General features: G+C 36.5%; 1 protein-coding gene across 6 annotated transcripts in view; it reads right to left on the reverse strand.

Moving 5' to 3' along the window:
• Rundc3b (RUN domain containing 3B) overlaps positions 1-22,260 on the reverse strand; it is a 171,363-nt gene that overhangs the window by 36,628 nt on the left and 112,475 nt on the right. For all 6 annotated transcript variants that reach the window (XM_087204491.1, XM_004862416.4, XM_021242644.2 and 3 more), the window contains 2 exons: positions 18,306-18,474; positions 5,472-5,629 (listed from right to left, as the gene is read on the reverse strand). In XM_087204491.1, coding sequence (XP_087060617.1) covers positions 5,472-5,629; positions 18,306-18,474 — 327 coding nt within the window. The remainder of the gene's footprint in view (positions 1-5,471; positions 5,630-18,305; positions 18,475-22,260) is intronic.

Raw genomic sequence — 22,260 nt, forward strand, 5'->3', positions numbered from 1 at the left:
GTTGATGCCTTCCTTGTACATATGGCACTTTTCAAATAACAATGCGATTGATGATGTCTCCCTACCTTACTAGCTTACTCCCTTGTGAAAAGAAATCATGCTCAATCTTTCTCTATATTCTCAGCTACTGGTGTGATCCCAAGAGCAAAGTATACATTTAAATACATGTTTCTGAAATAGAATTAAATCAATAAAAAAAAATAAAAATTAATAAAATAAAAATTAAATTAATAAAGTTTTCCTACTAATTAGCAAAAATAAATATCATAAGAAAAAAATAGATCTCATAATCTTATGACAAACTTTCTATATACTGATCCAAAGTGTAAGTAATATTTTAAGCTTGTTTGTATTTATTTTATTGCATAAAATTTAATATAAAAATAGTTAAGTTATTGAAGCAAAATAAAATCAAGCTAACCAGATTTCAAAGCTATGAGACTCACACCTAGAATAATCTCATATCTCCCAAATGAAATAACATTATTCCTAAACGTATATGCGGATTTTCAATGGTTTGAAATTTTAAAACTAGCAACCCTAAACTTATTCAAATGTACCTATGTTAGTTAATATCTTGGAAAGTACTCCAAATCAGTATTTTGTCAAACATAAATGAGAAAAGAAGAGCTGCAAGCAAAACCTGTTGCACAGTGATTAAACACGTATGTCTCCCTCACTCACGGTTTATATAAACACATACCATGATTTCATACCTTAATCCAACTTTCATTCAGAAACAAAGACTCAAAGAAGAATTTCTTAAAACTCAGGGATAATATGACCAAGTACAAGCTCATTGTTTGATCTATAGCCCTCTGAAATGAAAATATAAATCATTTTAACTTCTATGTATTTTTCTTAGTGAATTTATTAAGGAGACTTAAAGTTTCTAAATACTAAAGCAGAGGAATAAACATTCTTTTCTCTTTCTGGTTGTGGATTGGGGATTAAACTCAGGCCCTCAGACTGAGCTACCTCACCACCCCTTTTATTTTTTTGATACATGGTTTTGCTAAGTTGCCCAGGCTGGGGGCAAACTTGGACTCCCCCTACCCAGCCTCCCAGAGTGCTTAGATTTCAGGTGTGTGTGCCCCCATGTCCAGCTTGAATGCTGTCTTTTTCCCTAGTTATGTTATGCCTGATACCATCTGGCACTCTTAATGATCCACAAAGTGAATATTATCTCTGTTACACAGGTGAAGCAGAAGCTTCAGACATTAATTAAGGCTGAGCTTGTATTGTAGCCAGACTCCTGTGAAGACAGTCCTGATTCACAACAAAACTGCAGGGTCCTCATGTATACTCTATACTAGTTAGGACTTCCTTACCACAACTGCAGAGTGCTCAGACTGTATGAGTATTTAAAGATATAATCAAAGAATAATAGTAATTCAAAATACATAAAACCATTAAGGAAAATAAAAACAGTAAGTTGAATAACAAAGCGTTTTAATGACCTGGAAAAGATAATCAATACAACACAATACATTCCTCATACTCCCTTTGTAATATTTATTCTGTGACCTTTCCATTGATACGCTTTAAATTTTACTCTTTTTTTTTTTGGTACCGGGGATTCAACTCAGGTCCTTGCCCTTGTGCAGCAGGCAGCAAAACCACTGAGCTAAATCTCTGGCCCTAAATTGTAATCTTTTCAGGGCCACTTTTATCTTCTCAGGATGAACACAAGAAATTTCAATGCCCAACTCTGACTGCAGGCCTTTTTTCTTTGTATCAAACTCACGACCTTGTGCTTGAAAGGCAGGCTACAGCATCACTGAGCTAAATCCCCGGCCCTCAGACCTTTAACTGTTGGTAAAATATCTAGCAACATCAAGGTAAAAAATGTTTATTTTCTTCCTACAGCTGCAAAATTTCCTAACTATTCTGTATCTCTTCTGTCTGTCTCTCTCTGTCTCTCTCTGTCTCTCTCTCTCTCTCTCTCTCTCTCTCTCTCTCTCTCTCTCTCTCAGCCAATACTGGGGATTGAACTTGGGCCTTTTAGTGCCTCAGGCATATGGGGCAAGTTTTCTGCCACTGAGCTACATTCCCAGCTACTATTCTATATCTTAAAGATAATTTTGATAAAATCTGTGAGTTATGAACAATCAAAAGGAATTTATCTTATTCTCCTGTGTAACATACTTTAAAGTGGTTTTATGAAAGGAATCTTTTTTTTTTTGTACTGGGAACTGAACTCAGGACCTTGCACTTGGCAGGGAGGCACAGCACCACTAAGCTGTATGTCCGGTCCTAAAAAGAATCTTGTAAGACATAAATGTTTACCTATTTAGAGACTATAGCCATATTACATGAAAGTAAATCCTTAACATCAGAATTCAACAAAACAGTATAATTCTGATGAATGGCCATAAGTTTTTTTGTTTGTTTGTTTCCTGGTACAGGGACTCCATTGTTTTCTATTAATATTATTTTCATTTAAATTTCCTAAAAGGTTTTAAAAACAACTCTGTGTTTTCTTTGTGAAATCAAGAGGATCAGTGACACTTTTCCATAATTATTTTCTCAAACTAAAAACCGTGAATCTGTTTACTTTAAATTACCAAAAGTAAAATAAACTTGATCTATTCAAATTCAATTTCACTAGTGAAAATATCTCTTTTGATAAAATAACGGATTATAATTATTTCTGGGTTAAGACCCTTTAAACAGTAGTTTACCAGTATCACTTGCAAAATAATCTCTTACTTATAAAGAAATAATCAGAAACCTCTGTTATTTGATTCTTGATATTTTTCTCCCTCCTTGAAACTGAAAACGTAATTAAAAACTTACCAACTAAGAAAAGCCCAGGCCCTAATGGCTTCACTGCTGAATTCTACAAGACACTTAGAGAAGAACTGCTGCCACTACTGTTTAAACTCTTCAAAGAAATTGAAAGGGAAGCAATCCTCCCAAATTCATTCCTGGAAGCAAGCATCACCTCAATCCCCAAAGCAGAGAAAGACCCAAGCGATGCAGATGAAAACAGCAATGAGATTCCACCTCACTCCAGAAAGAATGGCTGCTATCATAAAATCAAGCAATAACAAATGCTGGTGGGACTGTGGGGAAAGAGGAACCCTGCTCCACTGCTAGTGGGAGTGCAGACTGGTGCAACCACTGTGGAAATCAGTATGGAGATACCTCAAAGAACTAGGACTAGAAGTCACATTTGACCCCGCTATTCCCCTGCTGGGTATCTTCCCCAAAGAATTGAAAGAATCATACCACTGTGATATATGTGCACCCATGTTCATAGCAGCACAGTTTGTAATAGCTAAAACTTGGAAACAGCCCAAATGTCCATCAACTGGAGACTGGATCAAGAAAATGTGTTTTTTTAATAAAATGGAGTACTACTCAGCCATTAAAAATGAGAAATTATAGACATGTATAGCTAAATGGAAGCACACTGAGGTGATGCTCTTAAGTGAAATAAATAGGACACACATGTGTAAATACCAAATAGTTTCTCCAGTGTGAGAAACTGAAAGTGTGAATAAGAACTAAAAGGTATAACAGATAATGTGAAATAGGAAGAAAAGAGGCAAAGGGGACAGGGAAGTGGGAGGGGTAGGGGAAAGGAAAGAAGGGAATGGGATCAATATGACAAAATGAAAAAATGAAAACATTTGTAAATAGGGAGGGATGGAGGGTTTGAAGGGAGAGCAGGGGAAGGGGAAAAAATAAGAACCAAGAGGGATTATGTAAAGGTGCAAATTTCCAATGATGAATGTAACTGTACTGTAAACCTAAAATGTACCAATAAAATTAATTTTAAAAAGCTATAAATTCCTAGAAAATATTAAATTGTTTTGTCCCTAAATTTTATTAAAAACTTTTATATTTAATCTCAAAGTACCTCACACAAATTACATGTCAATTACAAAAGGAAGAACAGTAACTATATAGAAAAGTAACTCATCCAAATTATTAAAATTAATACCACCAATTGAGGGCCAACTGACTTAACAGAACATCTTTAGGACATGATACCCCTTATGTGTCAGTCCAGCCAAAAGTGGACAAGCTCATTCTAATCAAGGAAAAAGCAAATAAACATAAAATTACTAGCCTGCATTCTTTAGAAACATTAGTATCACGTGAGACAGTTAAGAAACTGTTTTAAATTCATGACAGAAAAGACAGACAATGAAATGCAAGTGTGATCCTCAATTGGATCTTGTACCAGAATGGCAAAATTTGTAGTAAGGGAGATTATCTGAACAATTAATGACATTGTAATATGAATTATAGATTCCACAGATAAGATGACAGTATTATACAAATTTAGATGTCTTAAATTGACCATTGAACGAGGGTTATGTAAGGGGATATCTTTGTTCTTAGGGAAGATGCACTAAAACATCAAAGAATAAATAATTATAATGTATGTAATTCCTCAAGTGGTTAAAATATGTACACATATATGAGGAGAGGGAGAGAGTTATAAAGCAAAATATGGCAACATGTTAAAAATTGGTGAAACTAGTGGCCTAGTGGCACATGCCTATAATTCCAGCCATTCAGTAGGCTGAGGCAGGAGGACCAGATTTTGAAGCCAGTATGGAGAATGTGGTAAGACTGTCTCAATACAAAAAATTTTAAAAAGGGTTAGAATGTAGATCAGTGGTAAAGTACTTGCTTAGCAAGTGTGAAGCCCTAGGTTCAATCCCTAGTACTGAAAGGTAAAATTGGCAAATATAGGGAGACATCAAAATCCAACATATTTCCTTGTAACTTTTCTGGAAGTTTGAAATTATTTCAAACTTTAAAAATTGGACATATACCTTAAGATTAAATGTTAGTATGAAGAATTCTACTATGAATAATTAATTAAAAACAAATTTGGCAAAATGATACAACTAGTAAAAGTGCTTTGAATGGTGACAAGGAACATGTACCAGAATGCAGATCAATATTATTATCCCTTTCTTCATAAAAAAGTCTTTCTATAGGGCCAGGGATTTAGCTCAGTGGTTCCATCGCCTCCCTTGCAAGCTCAAGGTCCTGAGTTCGATCCCCAGTACCCCCCCAAAAAAACAAAAATCAAAGTCCTTCTACAAAAAAAGTAAGCTATGCTCAACTGTACATAGTGATATTCTGGCATAAACTGGTTAACAATTAATGCACTATGACCACATTCTAAGTAGCAATGGTCTAATATACTTTTGTAATCAATCAGTAATTAACTGAACTACTTAGAAAATTATACACTTGCATTTGGAAGAACATATACCAGTTTAACTATAGATACCACACAACTGATAGGGATTTTTATTTTCTCCTTATATTTTCCAATGTTTCAATAAAGACCAATGATTACTTTTGTAACTTTAAAAGCTTTTAAAAAAGTGAAAAGATTTGTGGCAGACAGATTTCCTAGAACTTGAATCCTATTACATAACACATTTTGCCTATATGTTTATATAATGCCAAAGTTTTTCTAAAAGGACCTCACTTACAGTTGATCTTGAAGCTCCACAATGATATATTCTAACTGCTCCTTCTCCAATTTATGAGCCAAATCAGAATCTTCAATCCTTTGAAGTAGTATTTTATTCTGGGAGACAGATTCAGACAGTTGGTTCTCCCGAAGCCGTAAGAGTTCTTCAAGATAACCCTGGAAATACAGTATCACTAGGATAAGAGCAGCTGCCAAATTACAATGGATATTTTGAGGATAAAAGCTGAGTAGCTTAAGCATTATTTCTATCAATCTTGTAATGAAACAATTTCAAAACAGTACTGATGAATTAGTAAAAAACATTGCTTTAATTGACTAAAACATTAACATATATTTCCCATTCTTTAAATTTCTTTCCTAAAGTTTGAGGAAATGTGTAATTTAAGGCAAAACTTACAGCACTGTAATTTTTTGCATTGTTTTATTAGTACATATTTACCATACATAACAATCACATTCATCATAGTTTGTACCTGTGCATAATACACCTTTTTTTTTTTCAGTACTGGGGATCAAACTCGGGTCCTTGCTCTTGCGCACCAGGCACCGAAACCACTGAGCTAAATCCCCGGCCCACATAATACATCTTAATTCTTTTTTCCCATTCCCCTCTCCTCCCTTCAACCCTTCTTCGCATCCCCATTTACAAGTGTGTTTCCATTATTTCCTTCTTTTTATATTCTCAGGAAATAACTGGTACAGCAAATGGTACAAAATAGGGATCCCTGTCTTGAGAAGATTTGGCAGCATCTACCTCTAAAACTATCCAAATCTGATGATTATTTTAGTAAAGGGTAGATAGATTTTAAACTATGTATTCAATTTTTAAATGGTTAAAGGTCTATCAGTTTATAAAGTAATATTTATAAAAAATTGGTCACCAATATTTTCTAAGGCATTGACATAAAGTTGATTATTAAATTATTCTCAGATAAATTCTGGGAGGGTTTCTGCTTTTTAGAGTTATGTGATCCACTTCCTTTTCATTCTCAAAATTGTCTATTTATGGCTTAACTTTATGAAAAATTATTCTTGCCAGGCTTTGTCTACTTTGTAGTAGCAAATAGTTGTTAATTTCTGTTTTTCACTTCATTATTATTTTCTCCTTCTTTTTCCCCTTAAATTCTTTTCTTGGTACATTTTAGGTATACAATACTTTTACATTTATCATTGGGTGCTTGTACCTGTACATGATGTGTCTTGGTTCTTATTTTTTTCCCCATTACCTGTGCGCCCTTCACCTCCCCTCCATCCTTCCCTATTTACATAGATTTTGTTACCATTTTTTTCTTTTCTCATAAGTTTTCCTTTCCCTTCTTTCCTTTCCCCTTCCCCTCCCACCACCCCTACACCTTTGGACATTTTTCTGTTTCTAATTATCAATTATTCATTTTAATCCTTATTTACACTTTCAGTTTCTCACACTAGAGAGAGTACGGCCTCACTTAAGAGGATGGCCTCAATACGCATCCATTTAGCTATGAATGTCTCTAGTTTCTCGTTCTTTATAGCTGAGTAGTACTTCATCTTATAGAAAAACCACATCTTTATCCAATTTCCACTTGATGGGCACTTGGGCTGTTTCCAAGCTTTAGCTATTACAAACTGTGCCACTATAAACATGGGTGCACATATATTGCTGTGGTATGATTCTTTTGGGAAGTTACTCAGCAGGGGAATACCTGGGTCAAATGTGACTGCTAGTCCTAGTTATTTGAGATATCTCCATACTGATTTCGACAGTGGTTGTACCAGTCTGCACTTCCACCAACAATGGAGAAAGGTTCCTTTCTCCCCACACCCCCACCAGCACTTGGTACTGGAAGATTTCTTCATAGCAGCCATTCTTTCGGGGGTGAGGTGGAATCTCAGTGTTGTTTTCATTTACATCTCTCGGATGACCAGTGATGTTGAACATTTTTCATATATTTATTTCCAGCTTTTACTTCTTTGAGAAACGTCTGTTCATTTCAGATGCCCATTTTTGAATTGGGTCTTTGAATTTGTGGGGTCTGTTTTTTTTCAGTTCTTTATATATTCCAGATAGTAGTCCTTTGTCTGAGGTACACCTGCTAAAAGTTTTTTCCCACATTGTAGATTGTCTCTTACCTCTGTTGGTGGTTTCTCTTGCAGTGCAGAAGCTTTTCAATAAGATGAGATCCTGGGGCCAGGGATTTAGCTCAGTGGTTCCGGCGGCTGCCTCGCAAGTGCAAGGTCCCGAGTTCGATCCCCGGTAAGAAAAAAAAAAAAAAAAAAAATGACGAGATCCCAGTTGTTGATTCTTTGTGCTAGTTCCCGTGCTACTGAGGTTTTGTTCATAAAGTCTTTTCCTATGCCAATGTCTTCAAGAGTTCTACCTAACCTCTCTTCCAGTCAGTTTAGTGTTTCTGTTTTAATATTTCATCTTTAATCCATTTTTATTTTACTTTAGTGCTGGTGAGAGATATAGGTCTAGTTTTAATCTTTGGCAAGTTGAAACCCAATTTTTCTAGCACCATTTATTAAAGAGGTTATCGTTCCTCCAGTGAGGGTGCTTGGCTCCTTTGTCAATGATGAGGTTTCTGAATGTGTCTGTAGTTGTTTCTGCATCTTCTAGTCTGTTCCACTGATCCTCGGGTCAGTTTCTTTGCCAGTCCCATCCTGTTTTTATCACAGTAGCTTTGTAGTAAACTTTCAAGTTGGGGCTTGTGATATCCCCTGCCACGTCTCTGTTAGTAAGAATTGCTTTTGCTATTCTGGGTCTCTTCTTGTTCTAAATGAATTTTAGTATTGTTTTCTCAAGGCCCATGAAGTATGCTGCTGGAATTTCAACTGCAATTGCACTGCCCATATAGCAGTTTTGGAAGCATGGCCATTTTTACTATGTTGGTTCTTCCTACCCAGGAGCAAGGGATGCCTTTCCATTTTCTGATATATCTTTGATCTCTCTTTTCAGAGTGCTATAGTTTTCAAAGTAGAGGTCTTTGATTTCTTTTGTTAGGGTGATTCCTCAATATTTCGGTTTTTTGGATGCTACTGTGAAAGGAATTGTTTGCCCCATTTCTCTCTCAGTGAGTCTGTTTCTGTTTCCTGTGTACAGGAAAGCTATTGATTTTTGTGTCTTGATCTTGTATCCAGCTACTCTACTGAATTCGGTTATTGAGTCTAGGAGACTTTTGGTGGAGTTCTTGGTATCATGTCATCTGCAAATAGTGACAATTTAACCTCTTCCTTACTTTTTTTTTTTCCTCTCATTTCTTTCTCTTATCTAATTGCTGTCGCTAATGTTCTCAAAACTATATTGAATACGAGTGGTGATAGTGGACATCCTTGTATTGTAATGTGAAGGATTTCAGTTTTTGACCATTTAGTATGATATTGGCTGTTGGTTTCTCATAGATGGCTTTTATCTGATTGAGGTAAAAGACTTTCTATTCCAATTTTTGTAGGGTTTTTATCATGAATATGTGTCGGATTTTGTCAATCGCTTTTTCGGCATCTACTGAGATGACCATATGGATTTTTTCCTTGGCTCTACAGATACAGTGTATTAGAATTATTGATTTGCATATGTTGAACCATCCCTGCATCCCTGGGATGAATCCCACTTGGTCAGGGTGTATGATCTTCTTGATGATCTTCTGCATTCTTTTTGCCAGTATCTTTCTTACTAAGGATTTCTGCATCTTTGTTCATTAGTGAGATTGGCCTATAGTTCTCTTTTTTGGTTGGGTCTTTCTCTGCTTTGGGGATCAAGGTGATGCTTGCTTTCAGGAATGAAGTGGGGAGTATTGCTTCCCTTTCAATTTCATTGAAGAGTTTAAACAGTAGTGGGAGTCGTTCCTCTCTAAATGTCTTGTAGAATTCAGCGGTGAAGCCATCAGGCTCTGGGCTTTTCTGCATTGGTAAGTTTTTAATTACGTTTTCAATTTCATTGATTGATATTGGGTTGTTTAGAATTTTTAGGTCGTCTTTGTTCAATTTTGGTAATTCATACGTACCTAGGAATCTGTCCATTTCTTCTGTGTTTTCCATCTTATTGGCCTCTAGGTTCTCAAGTTAGGTATTGATGATCCTCTGGATTTCTCCTGGGTCCTTTGTAATTTCACCCTTTTCATTCCTAATTGCTTGGATTTGGGCATTTTCTTTCCTTTTTCTGATAAGGTTGGCTAAGGGTTTGTCACTTTTGTTTATGCTTTCAAAGAACCAATTCTTTGCTTCACTGAGTTTTTTTTTTTTTATCATTCTCTTCCAGTGCATTGCATTGATTTCTGCTCTGATCTTCATAATCCTCCCTTGTATGATCTTTGGGTTTGTCCTGCTCTTTTTTCTAGAAGCCTGAGGTTCAGCATCAGGTGGTTTATTTCAGTTCCCTCTGTTTTCCTAGTATGGGTATTCAGTGCTATGAATTTCCCTTGTTAAGACTGCTTACATTGTGTCCTATAAATTGTGATATGTTGTACTGACATTGTCATTTAATTGTACAAACTGCTTTCTTCTTTAATTTCTTGTGACCCATTGGTTGTTAAATTTCCGTGTGTTTATGAAATTCTTGCAGTTTCTTTTGCTATTGATCTCCAATTTCATTGCACTATGGTCTGATACTCTACAGGGAATAACTTTAGTTCCTTTGCACTTACTTAAATTTGTTCTATGAGCGAGTATGTGGTCTATTTTGGAAAACGACCCGTGTGCAGCTGAAAAGAATGTGTATTCTGATTTTGTGGGGTGGAACACTCTGTAAACATCTGTTAAGTTCATTTGTTCAAGAGTGTGAGTTCTAGTAATTTGTTGTTTACTTTTTATGTAGTTGATGAGGTCCCCCACTACTATTGTATTAGTGCTTATTTGATTTTTCATGTCTGTTAGTATTTTATATAGTTGGGAGCCCTAGTGTTTGGTCCATATATATGTATGACTGTCATCTCTTCCTCTTGGGTTGTTTCCTTTACAAGCATTTAGTGTCCTTCTTTGTCTGTCTTAATCAGTGTTGGTTTGAAATCCACTTGATCTGCAAAGAGGATAGCTACTCCTGTTTTTTTCCCGTTGCATGGAGTATTATTTTCCACCCTTCAACTTGCAGTCTATGAGTTTCTTTTTGAATTAAGTGTGTTTCTTGTATGCAGCATATTGTTGGATCTTGCTTCTTGACCCATTCTGCCAGTCCATTTCTTTCTTTTTTTTTTTTTTTTTTTTCGGTACTGAGGATCGAACTCTGGTCCTTGCACTTGCGCAGCAGGCGGCGAAACCACTGAGCTACATCCTCGGCCCTACCAGTCCATTTCTTTTGACTGGTGAATTGAGACCATTAACATTGATGGCTATAACTGATACGTATTGACTTATCCTTGTCATGACTTTTTCTTTTTGTTGGATTCTCCCCCTTTGTGTTTAATTTCTCGTCGCACCCGATGGATTCATTGTGCTGGGCTTCCTGGGGTTGTGGTCTTCATTGTCTTTTCCTAAGATATTGTCTAAAATTTTTGGGAGTGCTGGTTTGGTATTCACGAAGTTCCTAAGGTGCTCTTTGTCATGAAAGTATCTTATTTCTTTATCAACTTTAAAGATAGTTTTGTAGGGTTCGTCAATCTGGGTTGGAGTTTGTTTTCCTTTAGGACTTGGAATATGTCACTCCAAGCTCTTCTTGCCTTGAGCGTTTGCGATGAGAAGTCTGCTGTGATTCTGATGGGCTTTCCTTTTCATGTGATTTGTTTCTTTTCCCTAACTGCTTGTAGAATTTTGTTCTTCTGTTGGGTTTCTGGAATCTTAACTATTATATGCCTATGTGTAAGTGTGTTTTGATCAAGGCTAGCTGGAGTCCTATGTGCCTCATTTATCTGTATGTCAAGTTCTTTTCCCCTTCTTGGGAAGTTTTGTGCCATCACTTTTATGAACAGTTTTTTTTTATGTTGTCTGCACTCTCTCCTGTTTCTTCATTGACTCCAATCAATCTTATGCTATTCTTCTTTGCATCGTCTAGCAGCTGCTGGGTTGATTTCTCATGGTCCCTTACTATTTTAAAGACATTTTTCTTTTCCTAGTCACTAATTGTAATCTTATCTTCTACATCCAAAATTCTGTCCTCACATTGGCTCATTCTGCTGTGTAAACTTTCAGTGGAGTTTTTTTTTTTTTTAAATTTTGCCCCCCATTAAGTTTATTGGTACTTTCTAGGTATAAAATACAGTTACATTCATCACTGGGATCTTGTACCATTACAGGAGTATCTTGGTTCTTACTTTTTTTACCCTTCCCTTGCCCTCCCTTCACCCCCTCCACCCTTTCCTATTTGCAAAGACTTTGTTTACATTTTTTTTCCTTTTCTCATATTTTTTCTTTTCCCTTTTTTTCTTTCCCCTACCCCTACCAATTCCCCTGGTCCTTTAGAACTTTTCTTCCTGTTACAAAATATCAATTATACATTTTTAAAATTACAATATTAAGATCTAGGAGACATTACCACAGATTTTACAGAATTTAAAAGGATATAGAAAGCATATTACAAAAATCTTGTTTGAAATAAATTTGACAACTTCTAAGAAGTACCTTGGAAGACAAATTAATGAAACTAACTCTGGAGGAAATATAAAATTTGAATAGCACCTATTAAAGAAAGTATATTCCTAGCTTGAAAACCACCTATAGGACAACAGCAGACTCATATACGTTTTAACTGATAAATTATATCAAACAATTAAAGCAGAAAAAAGAAAGAACACTTCTCCCCTCATTTTAGGAACCCAACATTGTGCTAATCCTAAAACTGGATAAAGATAATAGAAGAAAAAAGTATGAACATAGATAGAAATTTCTTTAACAAAACAAACTATTAGAAGTCAGATCTGGCAGTATGCAGAAAGTGGTTTTGTTATAGGGATGGCAGTGTTGGTTCAGCATTGGAAGATCCACCCCCAAAAGTCATCATTTTAACAGAGGAAAGGAAAAAGCCATATGATCCTATCACGAGTTGGAGAAAAAGTATTGGACTAAATTCTATAGCTGTTCATGGTAAAAGCTATCAGGAGACTAGAAGTGGAACAGAACCTTCTCAACAGATCAAAGACATGTACTCCATACTTCCAGCGAGAATGCCTTATATGAATGGAGAAGATACAATGCTTTCTCCTTAAGGTGGGGAACAAGGGCAGATATGCTTACTCTTTATCTGTCCATTAAACTTTGAAACCTAGTCCCCACCAAAATAGTCTGCCAATAAAATGACACAACTAGGATAGGACTGGCATGGCAGAAGCAAAATCTTTATATGTAGATGAAATGATCATCTACAGAGAAAATACTAAGAAATCTCTAGGAGCCCCTAAAACTTGTACTTGAATTTAGCAGGATTAGAAAACACAAGGTATATATAAAAATTCAGGTCTGTGTATACTTCCTATAAATGAAGAACTGGATATTGAAATTTAAAAGTTATGTAGGAGTACAAAAGGACCTAGAAAAGTTTAAAAAAAGAAAAAAAAACAGTGTTGAAAGACGTTTATTACCTAATTTTAAGACTTCTTCTAAAGCTACAGTAATCAAGGCAGTGTTGGAGTAAGGAAAGACATATAGATCATTGGAATAAAACAGAGAATCTAGAAATAGAACCACACATATATGGTCCACTGAGTTTTGAAAGATTATTTAACAGAATTTTTAAACAGCATTTTACAGAATATAAACTCAATTCAAGAGCTGAGGAAGAGAGAGTGTCTTCAGCAAATGGCACTAGAACACCTGGTATCCGTATATAAAAAATTAACCTCAACCCTTCATTTCCATACATGAAAATAACTTGAAGGGATCTCTGAACCTAAATAAGAAAGCCTAAAAGTATAAAACTTTAAGAAGAAATTATAAGGGAAAATGTTTATGAATTCAGGGTAGGCAAGAACTACCTAGGATACAAAACACATGATGTATAAAACAAAAAAATGATAAATGAGATTTCATCAAAATTTAGAAATTTTAATGACATCATTAAAATGAAAAGTAGTCCTTAAACCGACCATATTTCCAATGCATATAACCTAGGACCAGAATATATAAAGAACTCTTACAGCTCATTAATAGACAACCCAATTAAAAAGTAGACATAAGATGATGATAAATAGCCAGTATAGCAAAAGGAATGGTGTGAAATTCTAGAATCAGAAAAATAGTAATCAGTACAATAACAAGACTGAATTATACCCTCATTAGGGAGATGAAGTTAAAAGTTTTAAAAGCCTTGTCATGACTTTTTCTTTTCGTTGGATTCTCCCCCTTTGGGTTTAATTTGTCACGCCCAACGGATTCATTCTGCTAGGTTTCCTGGGGTTGTGATCCTGTCTTTTCCTAGGGTATTGTCTAAAATTTTTTGGAGTGCCAGTTTGGTATTCATGAAGTTCCTGAGGTGCTCTTTACCATGAAAGTATCTTATTTCTCCATCAATTTTGAAAGATAGTTTTGAAGGGTACATCAGTCTGGGTTGGAGGCTGTTTTCCTTTAGGGCTTGAAATAGATCACTCCAAGCTCTTCTTGCCTTGAGGGTTTGCATTGAGAAGTCTGCTGTGATTCTGATGGGCTTTCCTTTGTATGTGATTTGTTTCTTTTCTCTCACTACTTGTAGAATTTTGTTCTTCTGTTGGATTTCTGGAATCCTAACTATTATATGCCTATGTGTAGTATTTTTTGATTAAGGCTAGCTGGAGTCCTATGTGCCTCACTTATCTGTATGTCAAGTTCTTTTCCCCTGCTTGGGAAGTTTTCTGCCATCACTTCTGTGAAGAGTTTTTTTTATGTCATCTGCACTGTGTCCTGTTTCTTCACTGACTCCAATCAGTCTTATGTTATTTTTCTTTGCATCATCTAGCAGCTGCTGGATTGGTTTCTTGTGTTCCCTTAAAATTTTAAAGTAACTTTTCTTTTCCTCCTCACTAATTGCAATCTTATCTTCTATATCTGAAATTCTATCTTCACATTGGTTCATTCCGCTGCGCAGACTTTCGATGGAGTTTTTAATCTCTTGGAAATCTGTTTGTATGTGTTTTATGGATTCCATTTGTTTCCTATGTTGGGATTCCTCTATTTTTTTTTATCTGTGTCCTCTCTAGATTAATCATATCTTTCACCATGAGCAAAATCTTTGCTGTTATCTGAGTAATTATTTCTGATTTCATTTTTCCCAGATCCTCTTTTGATGCCAGTTCAGAGTCCAGGTGGTTGAGTATCAGATTGTTCCATCTCGTTTCCCTTTGGGGTTGCTGTAGGTGATCTGGAAGTCTGTTTTTGAGGCTTGTTTATGTGTCTTCTCATTTCCACAGCGGGGGGGGGGGTGCTTCTGGCACCCACGTGGCTCACCTTCTCTACCCTAGGAGCCTGGGATGGCGGCGGGGGAGCTCCCTTCCAGGTGCTGGGACCAGCTCAGCTTCTCTGCCCTACGATCCTGGGATGGCCGTGGGGAGCTTCGTTCTGGGTGCTGGGACTGGCTCACCTTCTCTGCCCTAGGAGCCTGGGATGGCAGCAGGGAGCTTCCTTCCGGGTGCTGGGACCGGCTCAGCTTCTCTGCCCTAGGAGCCTGGGATGGCAGCGGGGGACCTTCCTTCTGGGTGCTGGGACCGGCTCAGCTTCTCTGCCCTAGGAGCCTGGGATGGCACCGGGGGAGCTCCCTTCCAGGTGCTGGGACCAGCTCAGCTTCTCTCTCAGTGGAGTTTTTAATCTCCTGAAAATCTGTTTGCATCTCTTTTATGGATTCCCTTTGTTTCCTAATTTGGGATTCCATCATGTTCCTCAGCTCCTCTATTTTTTTTTATCTGTGTCTGCTCTAGGTTTATTAATCATGTCCTGCACTATGGGCACAATCTCTGCTTTTATCTGAGAAATTATTTCCGATTTCATTTTTTCCAGATCCTCTTTTTTTGACAGTTCAGGGAGTCCAGGTGGTTGAGTATCAGAATGTTCCATCTCCTTTCCCTTTAGGGTTGCTTTAGGTGGTCTGGAAATCTTACTTTGAGAGTTGTTTACTTTTCTTCTCATTTCAACAGATGGAGCCTGCTGCACCTTTGTTGAGGCAACTTTTTGTTCATCCAGTGGTCTTCAATTCTCAGCAAGCCAACAAGGGGCCTTTTCTCTGTTGCTCAACAGTGCACCAATTCCTGGGTTCAAAATCTTGCCTTCTGGATCCCTGAGCTGACCTGTTGTCTGGGAGGGCTTCTGGCTATGGCCTGTGCACACTTGGGATGGTAACTAGGTGTGCCTCTGGCTAGGGCCTTACCTCCTGTGTAGCTGTTGTCTGGGAGGGACTTTGGCTGGGGGCAGTGCACCCCAGTCCCTGGTTTCTGAGTGGGCTTCTGGCTAGAGTCTCCATGCACTTACAGATGGTATTTGGTGAGTGCCTCTGGCTGTTTCTTGTGTGCCTGTGCAGCTCTTTCTAGGTAGGACTTTGGTTAGGCCTGTGTACCCAAGGGGCTGTGTTCGGGATGGGGCCCTTGTTGGATCTGCCTGTAGCCATGCAGCTCTAGTTCACACCTACGAGTTTGTCTTAACTGGAAAGTTTATGCCATTTATTTTTATGATGCTGTTGACTCCTGTGGGGGTTTTTTTGGTTATATTTAGATCTATTTCCACAACTTTAGGTTTTGTTTTCTTTTTGCCATGCCTGATTTTCTTATCTGATCCCTATTCTTGTGTATCAAGCTTTCTTTATTTCTTTTCACTCCCATTTCTAGTTTCAAAATTAAACATTCTAATTCATTCTTCAAATTATAATGCCTAAATGTTAACTTGGAAATAGACATGGGCATTACAAAATGTCTTTATGTTTCTTCAGTATAATCAAATTTCTAATGGCATTAGCTGCAATAATCTTCATACTCTTCCTGATGTTGTTAAGTGTTTTATCTTTGCTTCACTTTCATACTCTCAAGTAGGAGAGCCTGCAATTAGCTTTTATGAGCTCTCGAGATCTGATTGATGAATTTTCAGAAATTTTGTAAGTTAAACACTAGTATTAAAAATAAAGTAATATAAATTTACAGTGAACTGAATGTCAGAAAGACAAAGGTACTAACTATACTCAACACTTCTGGCTTCCTAATTATTTTACTACTATGTTTCTGCAGTCATCCACATTTATTCCACCTTACAGTAAATTACAGTATCTTCCTGTGCATCTCTTCCCACCTCTACATTCAGTAATGTCATATTGGTAAGGTTTAAGTTGCCATAATAGGAGTTTTCACCCCAGAGAAACCAACAAATGGTACAAATCAATGCTCCTCTCTCTGTATCACCTTTGCAAGAGCCAGGTGTTAAAAACACTGCAGCACACCACTGACATCCTATGTTGGTCATTATTTTTGCTATTTAGTTTCATTTTGCTATTTTTTTCATTTTCAAGGTTCATTTACCAATTTCTGTGTTCATTCTGCTATACTGAATCTCAACCTTGCCTTTTAGTCTAGTTTTCATCTTGAATGGTAGTAGGTCTATACCTGCTGTTTCCTTGTTGATGTTTAAAAAAAGCTAAATACCTAAAGGTTATGCCCTTACCTCTATTCCTGGGGCATGGACTTACTTATTCAGGCACTTATTCCTCTTGTTTTCAGGCCTTTCTATGTTCCTGGTTCCTAGTAAGATTTTCTTATAGAGAGAGTGTAGCATGAAACTTTTTAGAAAAACTGTATTCTATTCACTGTTTTCAGATTTTTGCATCAGGAACTTTTCAGATTATCTTACTATGACTATATGCTGGTACTAAAAGTCTCTTTTAATTGGGTATGAAAGTTTTTCTATATAAATAATGCAAATTTTTCTAGATATTATATTCAAGATTTAAAAATATTTTATAAGCAGTAAGCTATATATGTTAGGGAATCTATTCATATTTGTAAATTTATTTTATAACTATTTTTCTGAGTATTTTTTTCTTCTGATATTTATACTGCTAATTCCACTGGGCTTTCCTTGCATATATCATCTATGAAAAATGGTGAATTTTAAGAAGTAAAAATAGATAATATAATAAAAACATAAAGCTTACAATCTCAAGAAAATGGAAAAATTTTTTTTATATACTTCACTTTGACTAGTACAGTACTCAGCAGACAAAAATTATTAAATCAGCTTATTGAAAAGAAACCCCAGCATTCCTGTAACCCCAGCAGTCTGGGAGACTGAGGAAGGAGGATCACAAGTTCAAGCCCAGCCTGAGCAATTTAGCAACTTTGCAAGACTCTGTTTCAAAACATAAAAAGGGCTATGGATGTAGCTTAGTGTGAAGACCCCAGATTTAATCCCCAGTAAAGCCCACAACTGCCTCCTTCCCCTACGTGCAAAACAAAAACAGACAAGGTGTGCTTAGGAAATTACTGAATTTTCACAAACCAAATTTTCACAAAATTAATCATAGGAACTACAATCTCAAATATATAAATTAAACAGATTACAAAAAGAATAAACTGGTTTATTTTATATTAAACATAAAATTAGAAACAGTTTAACAAACAAAAACCTACCCTAAATTCTGCCTGATTTTTAATTAAGAAAACAAGTCAGAAACAGTTGGGAAGTGGGTAGATAATTTTATTCAGTTAAAAGATCTTGTGTCAGGTGTGCTGGCACATGCCTGTAATCCCAGCACTCTGGGAGATGAGGCAGGAAGATCACAAGTTCAAGCCTAGCCTGGGAAACTTAATAAATTAGTGAGATCCTGTCTCAAAAGGAAAAAACAGAAAAGGGCTGGGGATATAGCCCAGTGTGAAAGTCCTGGGTTTAGTCTCCAGTAACACACACACGTACACAGGACACACACACACTTCTGTCAGTGACAATGAAACACAGTAAATACAAAGAACTTCTGACAACTGATAAATACCTTCTGCTCCAGGGTAAGCTGATACTTCTGTCTCACTCTCTTACACTTGTTGAACCAGCTATTGTCGTCCATGATGAAGGGGGGCCCCACATTCTCTGGGGTGCTGCTTTCACTGCCACTGCTTCCTAAAGTCCTGAGTTCCTCCTCATCACTACTGATGCTATCAGAACTGGGAAGGTCAAAGGTGAAAAAAGAAACAAAGTCAATAAAGTGCCAATTTGATTCTTAAATTAACACTCCAATACAGTGTTTGTAAGCCACTGATGAGCAAACTCCAAAATATTTAGCAGTAAAAGACATTTGTTTACTGAAACAAAAAAAATGACAAGCTAGCATGGGCTGCTGACTCCATCTCACAAAACTATGCCTAGAGATGCTGTGTTCAGGCAAGACTTACAGATCTAAAAAAATTAGAATAAAAACTGAGAGAAAACTCAAAAGAGGAAAAAAAAAAGAGAAAAAAATGAAACTGCTTGCTTACTGGATTCTTTTTACTGACATAGGTGGATTATTATCTGTCCAATTTCTGACTAAGACAGAAACAGAGCACTACCAGCTAATGGTAGTGGGTATAACAGGGTGTTCAAGGTTAGCTCAGCTTTGGCATGGAGGAAATAAGTTCAGAAAAAACAGTTATTCCTGAGCATTTCCTATTGGGAGGAAAAGAAAAGGCAGAGGTAAAACAGAGAAATTTTCTATGACATCAATATGGCAGAGGAGCATAGATTAAGGTGGAAAAAACGACAGAGGAGCTAATAATCACAGTGGAAAGTATGCTAACAGTCTGATTTAGGGTTTTAAATAGTAACAGTAATGCCTATTTTGTATAAATTTTATATAAATCAACGACAGACCTAAATTCTGCATAGCAAGAGCAAATGCCAAGAAAGATATTAGAGCTCAACAGTGAAACACCCTCATTTATTTGGATGAATGGCAGAGACATGAACTTTAGACACTGTTAAATTTTAGATTTGCATATTAAAAATAATGATGCAACAGTAAAAGAAGCAGAACGTATAACTTCTAAATGAGTAGAGGAATACAATGGGTAAGGGGAAGAAATCAATCCAACAACATGATAAACAAGGCAAAAAATGGAGTAGCTATCAGCATAAATATATCAATAAATATCCTGCACCTCAGTTAAAAAGCAAAGCACATTAGAGCAGATTTTTAAAATTTCAAGTAGTACCATTTAAAAAAATACTTAAAATATAAGAACGCAGGAAGACTGAAAGCATTATATTTCATAAATTCCCAGTGTACATTTTTAAACATATTAACATATCTAAAATAAAGAATTACGTTGCAATTGATGACATCTTATTATTTCTGTCAAGTCATTTTCTTACATAGTAATATCTCTGAATTGAGAGACATTTATAATGAAAGGCATATTAATTGAAATATAGTTTTTAAAAAAGATGAGAATATACAAAATATTAACTAAATGGAAAACTGATGGGATTCTATTAATAGCCAATATAATACTTTAAGGAAGAAATTGCCACTATAGCTATTACATATTTATAAAATTGATTTCAAAAAGAAAATTTAAGAATTCTAAACTTGAGTGCATCTGATAATTAACTTTCAAAAAACCAGAAAGTATGGGCCAGGGATTTAGCCCAGTGGTTCTGTCACCTGCCTTGCAAGCACAAGGACCAGAGTTCGATCCCCGGTACAAAAAAAAAAAAAAAAACCAGAAAATAAAACTTAACACTACCACAAGGAAAAATTCAACATCATAGAAAGGAATTTAACACATCATCTTCACAATTTAAAAGATCAAGCACACACCCACACACAAAATCAAAAACATAAAAATGAGAAAGAATATAGAGTATCAGAATATCACCGTGAACTGCCATAATCAAACACAGGATCTAATCACTGGAATACTAGCTTATTCTAGACTGTTTATTAATCAATTTCAAGAACCTGTGATTACACAGATCACATTTATTAGGTATGTATTAAAAGCCCTGAAAATGTGAAACTTACACTTCAAACATCCCTTAGTAAATAAATGTGTATATACATACATACACACATACATACGTGCATATATATGAAATGATATTTTAAACTGCACTAAAATAAATTGTGGTGGCTCATGCCTGTAATCCCAGGACACTGGAGGCTGGGGCAGGAAGATGGCAGTTTACAAGATCAAGCCCAACCTGGATAACTCAGTGATTTAATGAGACCCTATCTCAAAATATAAAACAAAAAAGGGGCTGGAGATGCAGCTGAGTTGCCCTTGCCCTTGTGCTTGTGGAGACAGATTGGTCCCCCTCCCTAGGAGCCAGGGTTAGTGTCCCAGTCAGCTTTCTTCTTCTCTCTGTACTGTCTTCACTGTCTCTGGAGTGTCTCATTTTCCAGTCTTTCTTGATTCTCAGAGTTCTATTTTTTTTTTCTCTTCACTAAGTTGTTGTTTTCCAGCTGTCTTGATTCCAGGTCCTCGAGGCTGTATTTTGCTGTCAGTCTTGATGCCATCATTTGTAACTCTCTACAAGGAACACTGCTTTCCCCCGTTCTACTTTTAGTCTGTTTCTGTTTCTGGATAAAGTGTGCCTCTTGCAGTCATATGTAATGGGATTTTGCTTTTTACAAAAGGCGAGTGTGTCTTTTTTTTTTGGTTATGGGGATTGAACTCGGGACCTTGTGCTTGCGAGGCAGGCGGCAGCGACACTGACCTAAATCCCTGGCCTTAGTGTGTGTCTTTTGATGGGGGAGCTAAGACCATGGACATTATTATTGTAAGATATTTACTGAATCCTGCCATTGCATTTTCTGATGCTTATCCTTAATTTTAACTACTCACCCTGTTAGATGCATGTTTTTCTTTCTCTGGAGCTGGTGACCTCCCTCTCTCTCTCCTTTGGATTCCTTTGAGTACTTTCTGCAATGTTGGTTTGGTGGTCAGGAATTCTTAAGGTGTCTTTGTTATGAAAAATCTTTTTTTCTCCATCATTTTTGACAGACAACTTTGCAGGATATATTAATCTGTGTTGACAGTTGTTTCCTTTCAGGGCTTCAAAAACTTTGCTCCAAGCCCTCCTAAACTTTAAGCCTTGCGTTGAAAAAGCTGTTGCTCCTCTGATAGACATGCCTTTGTTGGGTCCTGTTTTTCTCTAACAGCTTTTAGTATTGTCCTTTTGTGCTGAATTTCTGAGATTTTTAACTATGATATGCTGTGGAGGAATTCTTTTCTGATTATAGCTCTTTGGGTTCTATATTCCTCATTTACCTGGAGGCTGAGTTTTTATCCACACTTCCTATACAATTTTTTGTATCCTAGATTTGTGCTTGATTTCTTTTCATGAGCTCTATGTTTTACGAAAATGGAGATTCACATCTTGTATTATTTAATTAAATCAGCTTTTTGCTTGTTTCTTGTTTGAGTTGATCACTTTTATCAATTAAATCCTGTTTATGTATATCTTCTTTAAGCTCCCTAAACATGCCACAGATCTGTTAATTTGCCTCTTTCTTAATCTCTTCAAACATTTTCTTTTTTTTTTTCTACCAGGGATTGAACTCTGGTCCCTGCAAGTGTGAGGCAGGCAGCACCACTGAGCTAAATTCCCCACCCTCTTCAAACATTTTAATCATGTGGTTACTAGCTTCCTACATTTTAGTGCTGGAGAGATCAGTTTTTGAAGAATTAAAAATTTTTGAGGTGAGCTTTCCAGGCTGCCAAACCACTGCCCCCATTGCTGAGGAGCAGAGCCGGCTGCAGCACTGAGGAGGTGAGCTGCATGGGAGCCATCAGCACACCCCATCCTGTGAAATGAAAAGACACATAAACAAGACTTCCAGGTCACCTAAAGCAAGTCCAAAGGGAAACGAGATGGAACACTCTGATACTCAATCACCTAGACTCCCTGAACTGTCAAAAAAAGAGGATCTGGAAAAAATGAAATCAGAAATAATTTCTCAGATAACA

Source organism: Heterocephalus glaber, unplaced genomic scaffold, assembly GCF_053883595.1.
Source record: "Heterocephalus glaber isolate CG9 unplaced genomic scaffold, H.glaber_assembly_v1.0 deba00000546, whole genome shotgun sequence".
Classification (NCBI taxonomy): domain Eukaryota; kingdom Metazoa; phylum Chordata; class Mammalia; order Rodentia; family Bathyergidae; genus Heterocephalus; species Heterocephalus glaber.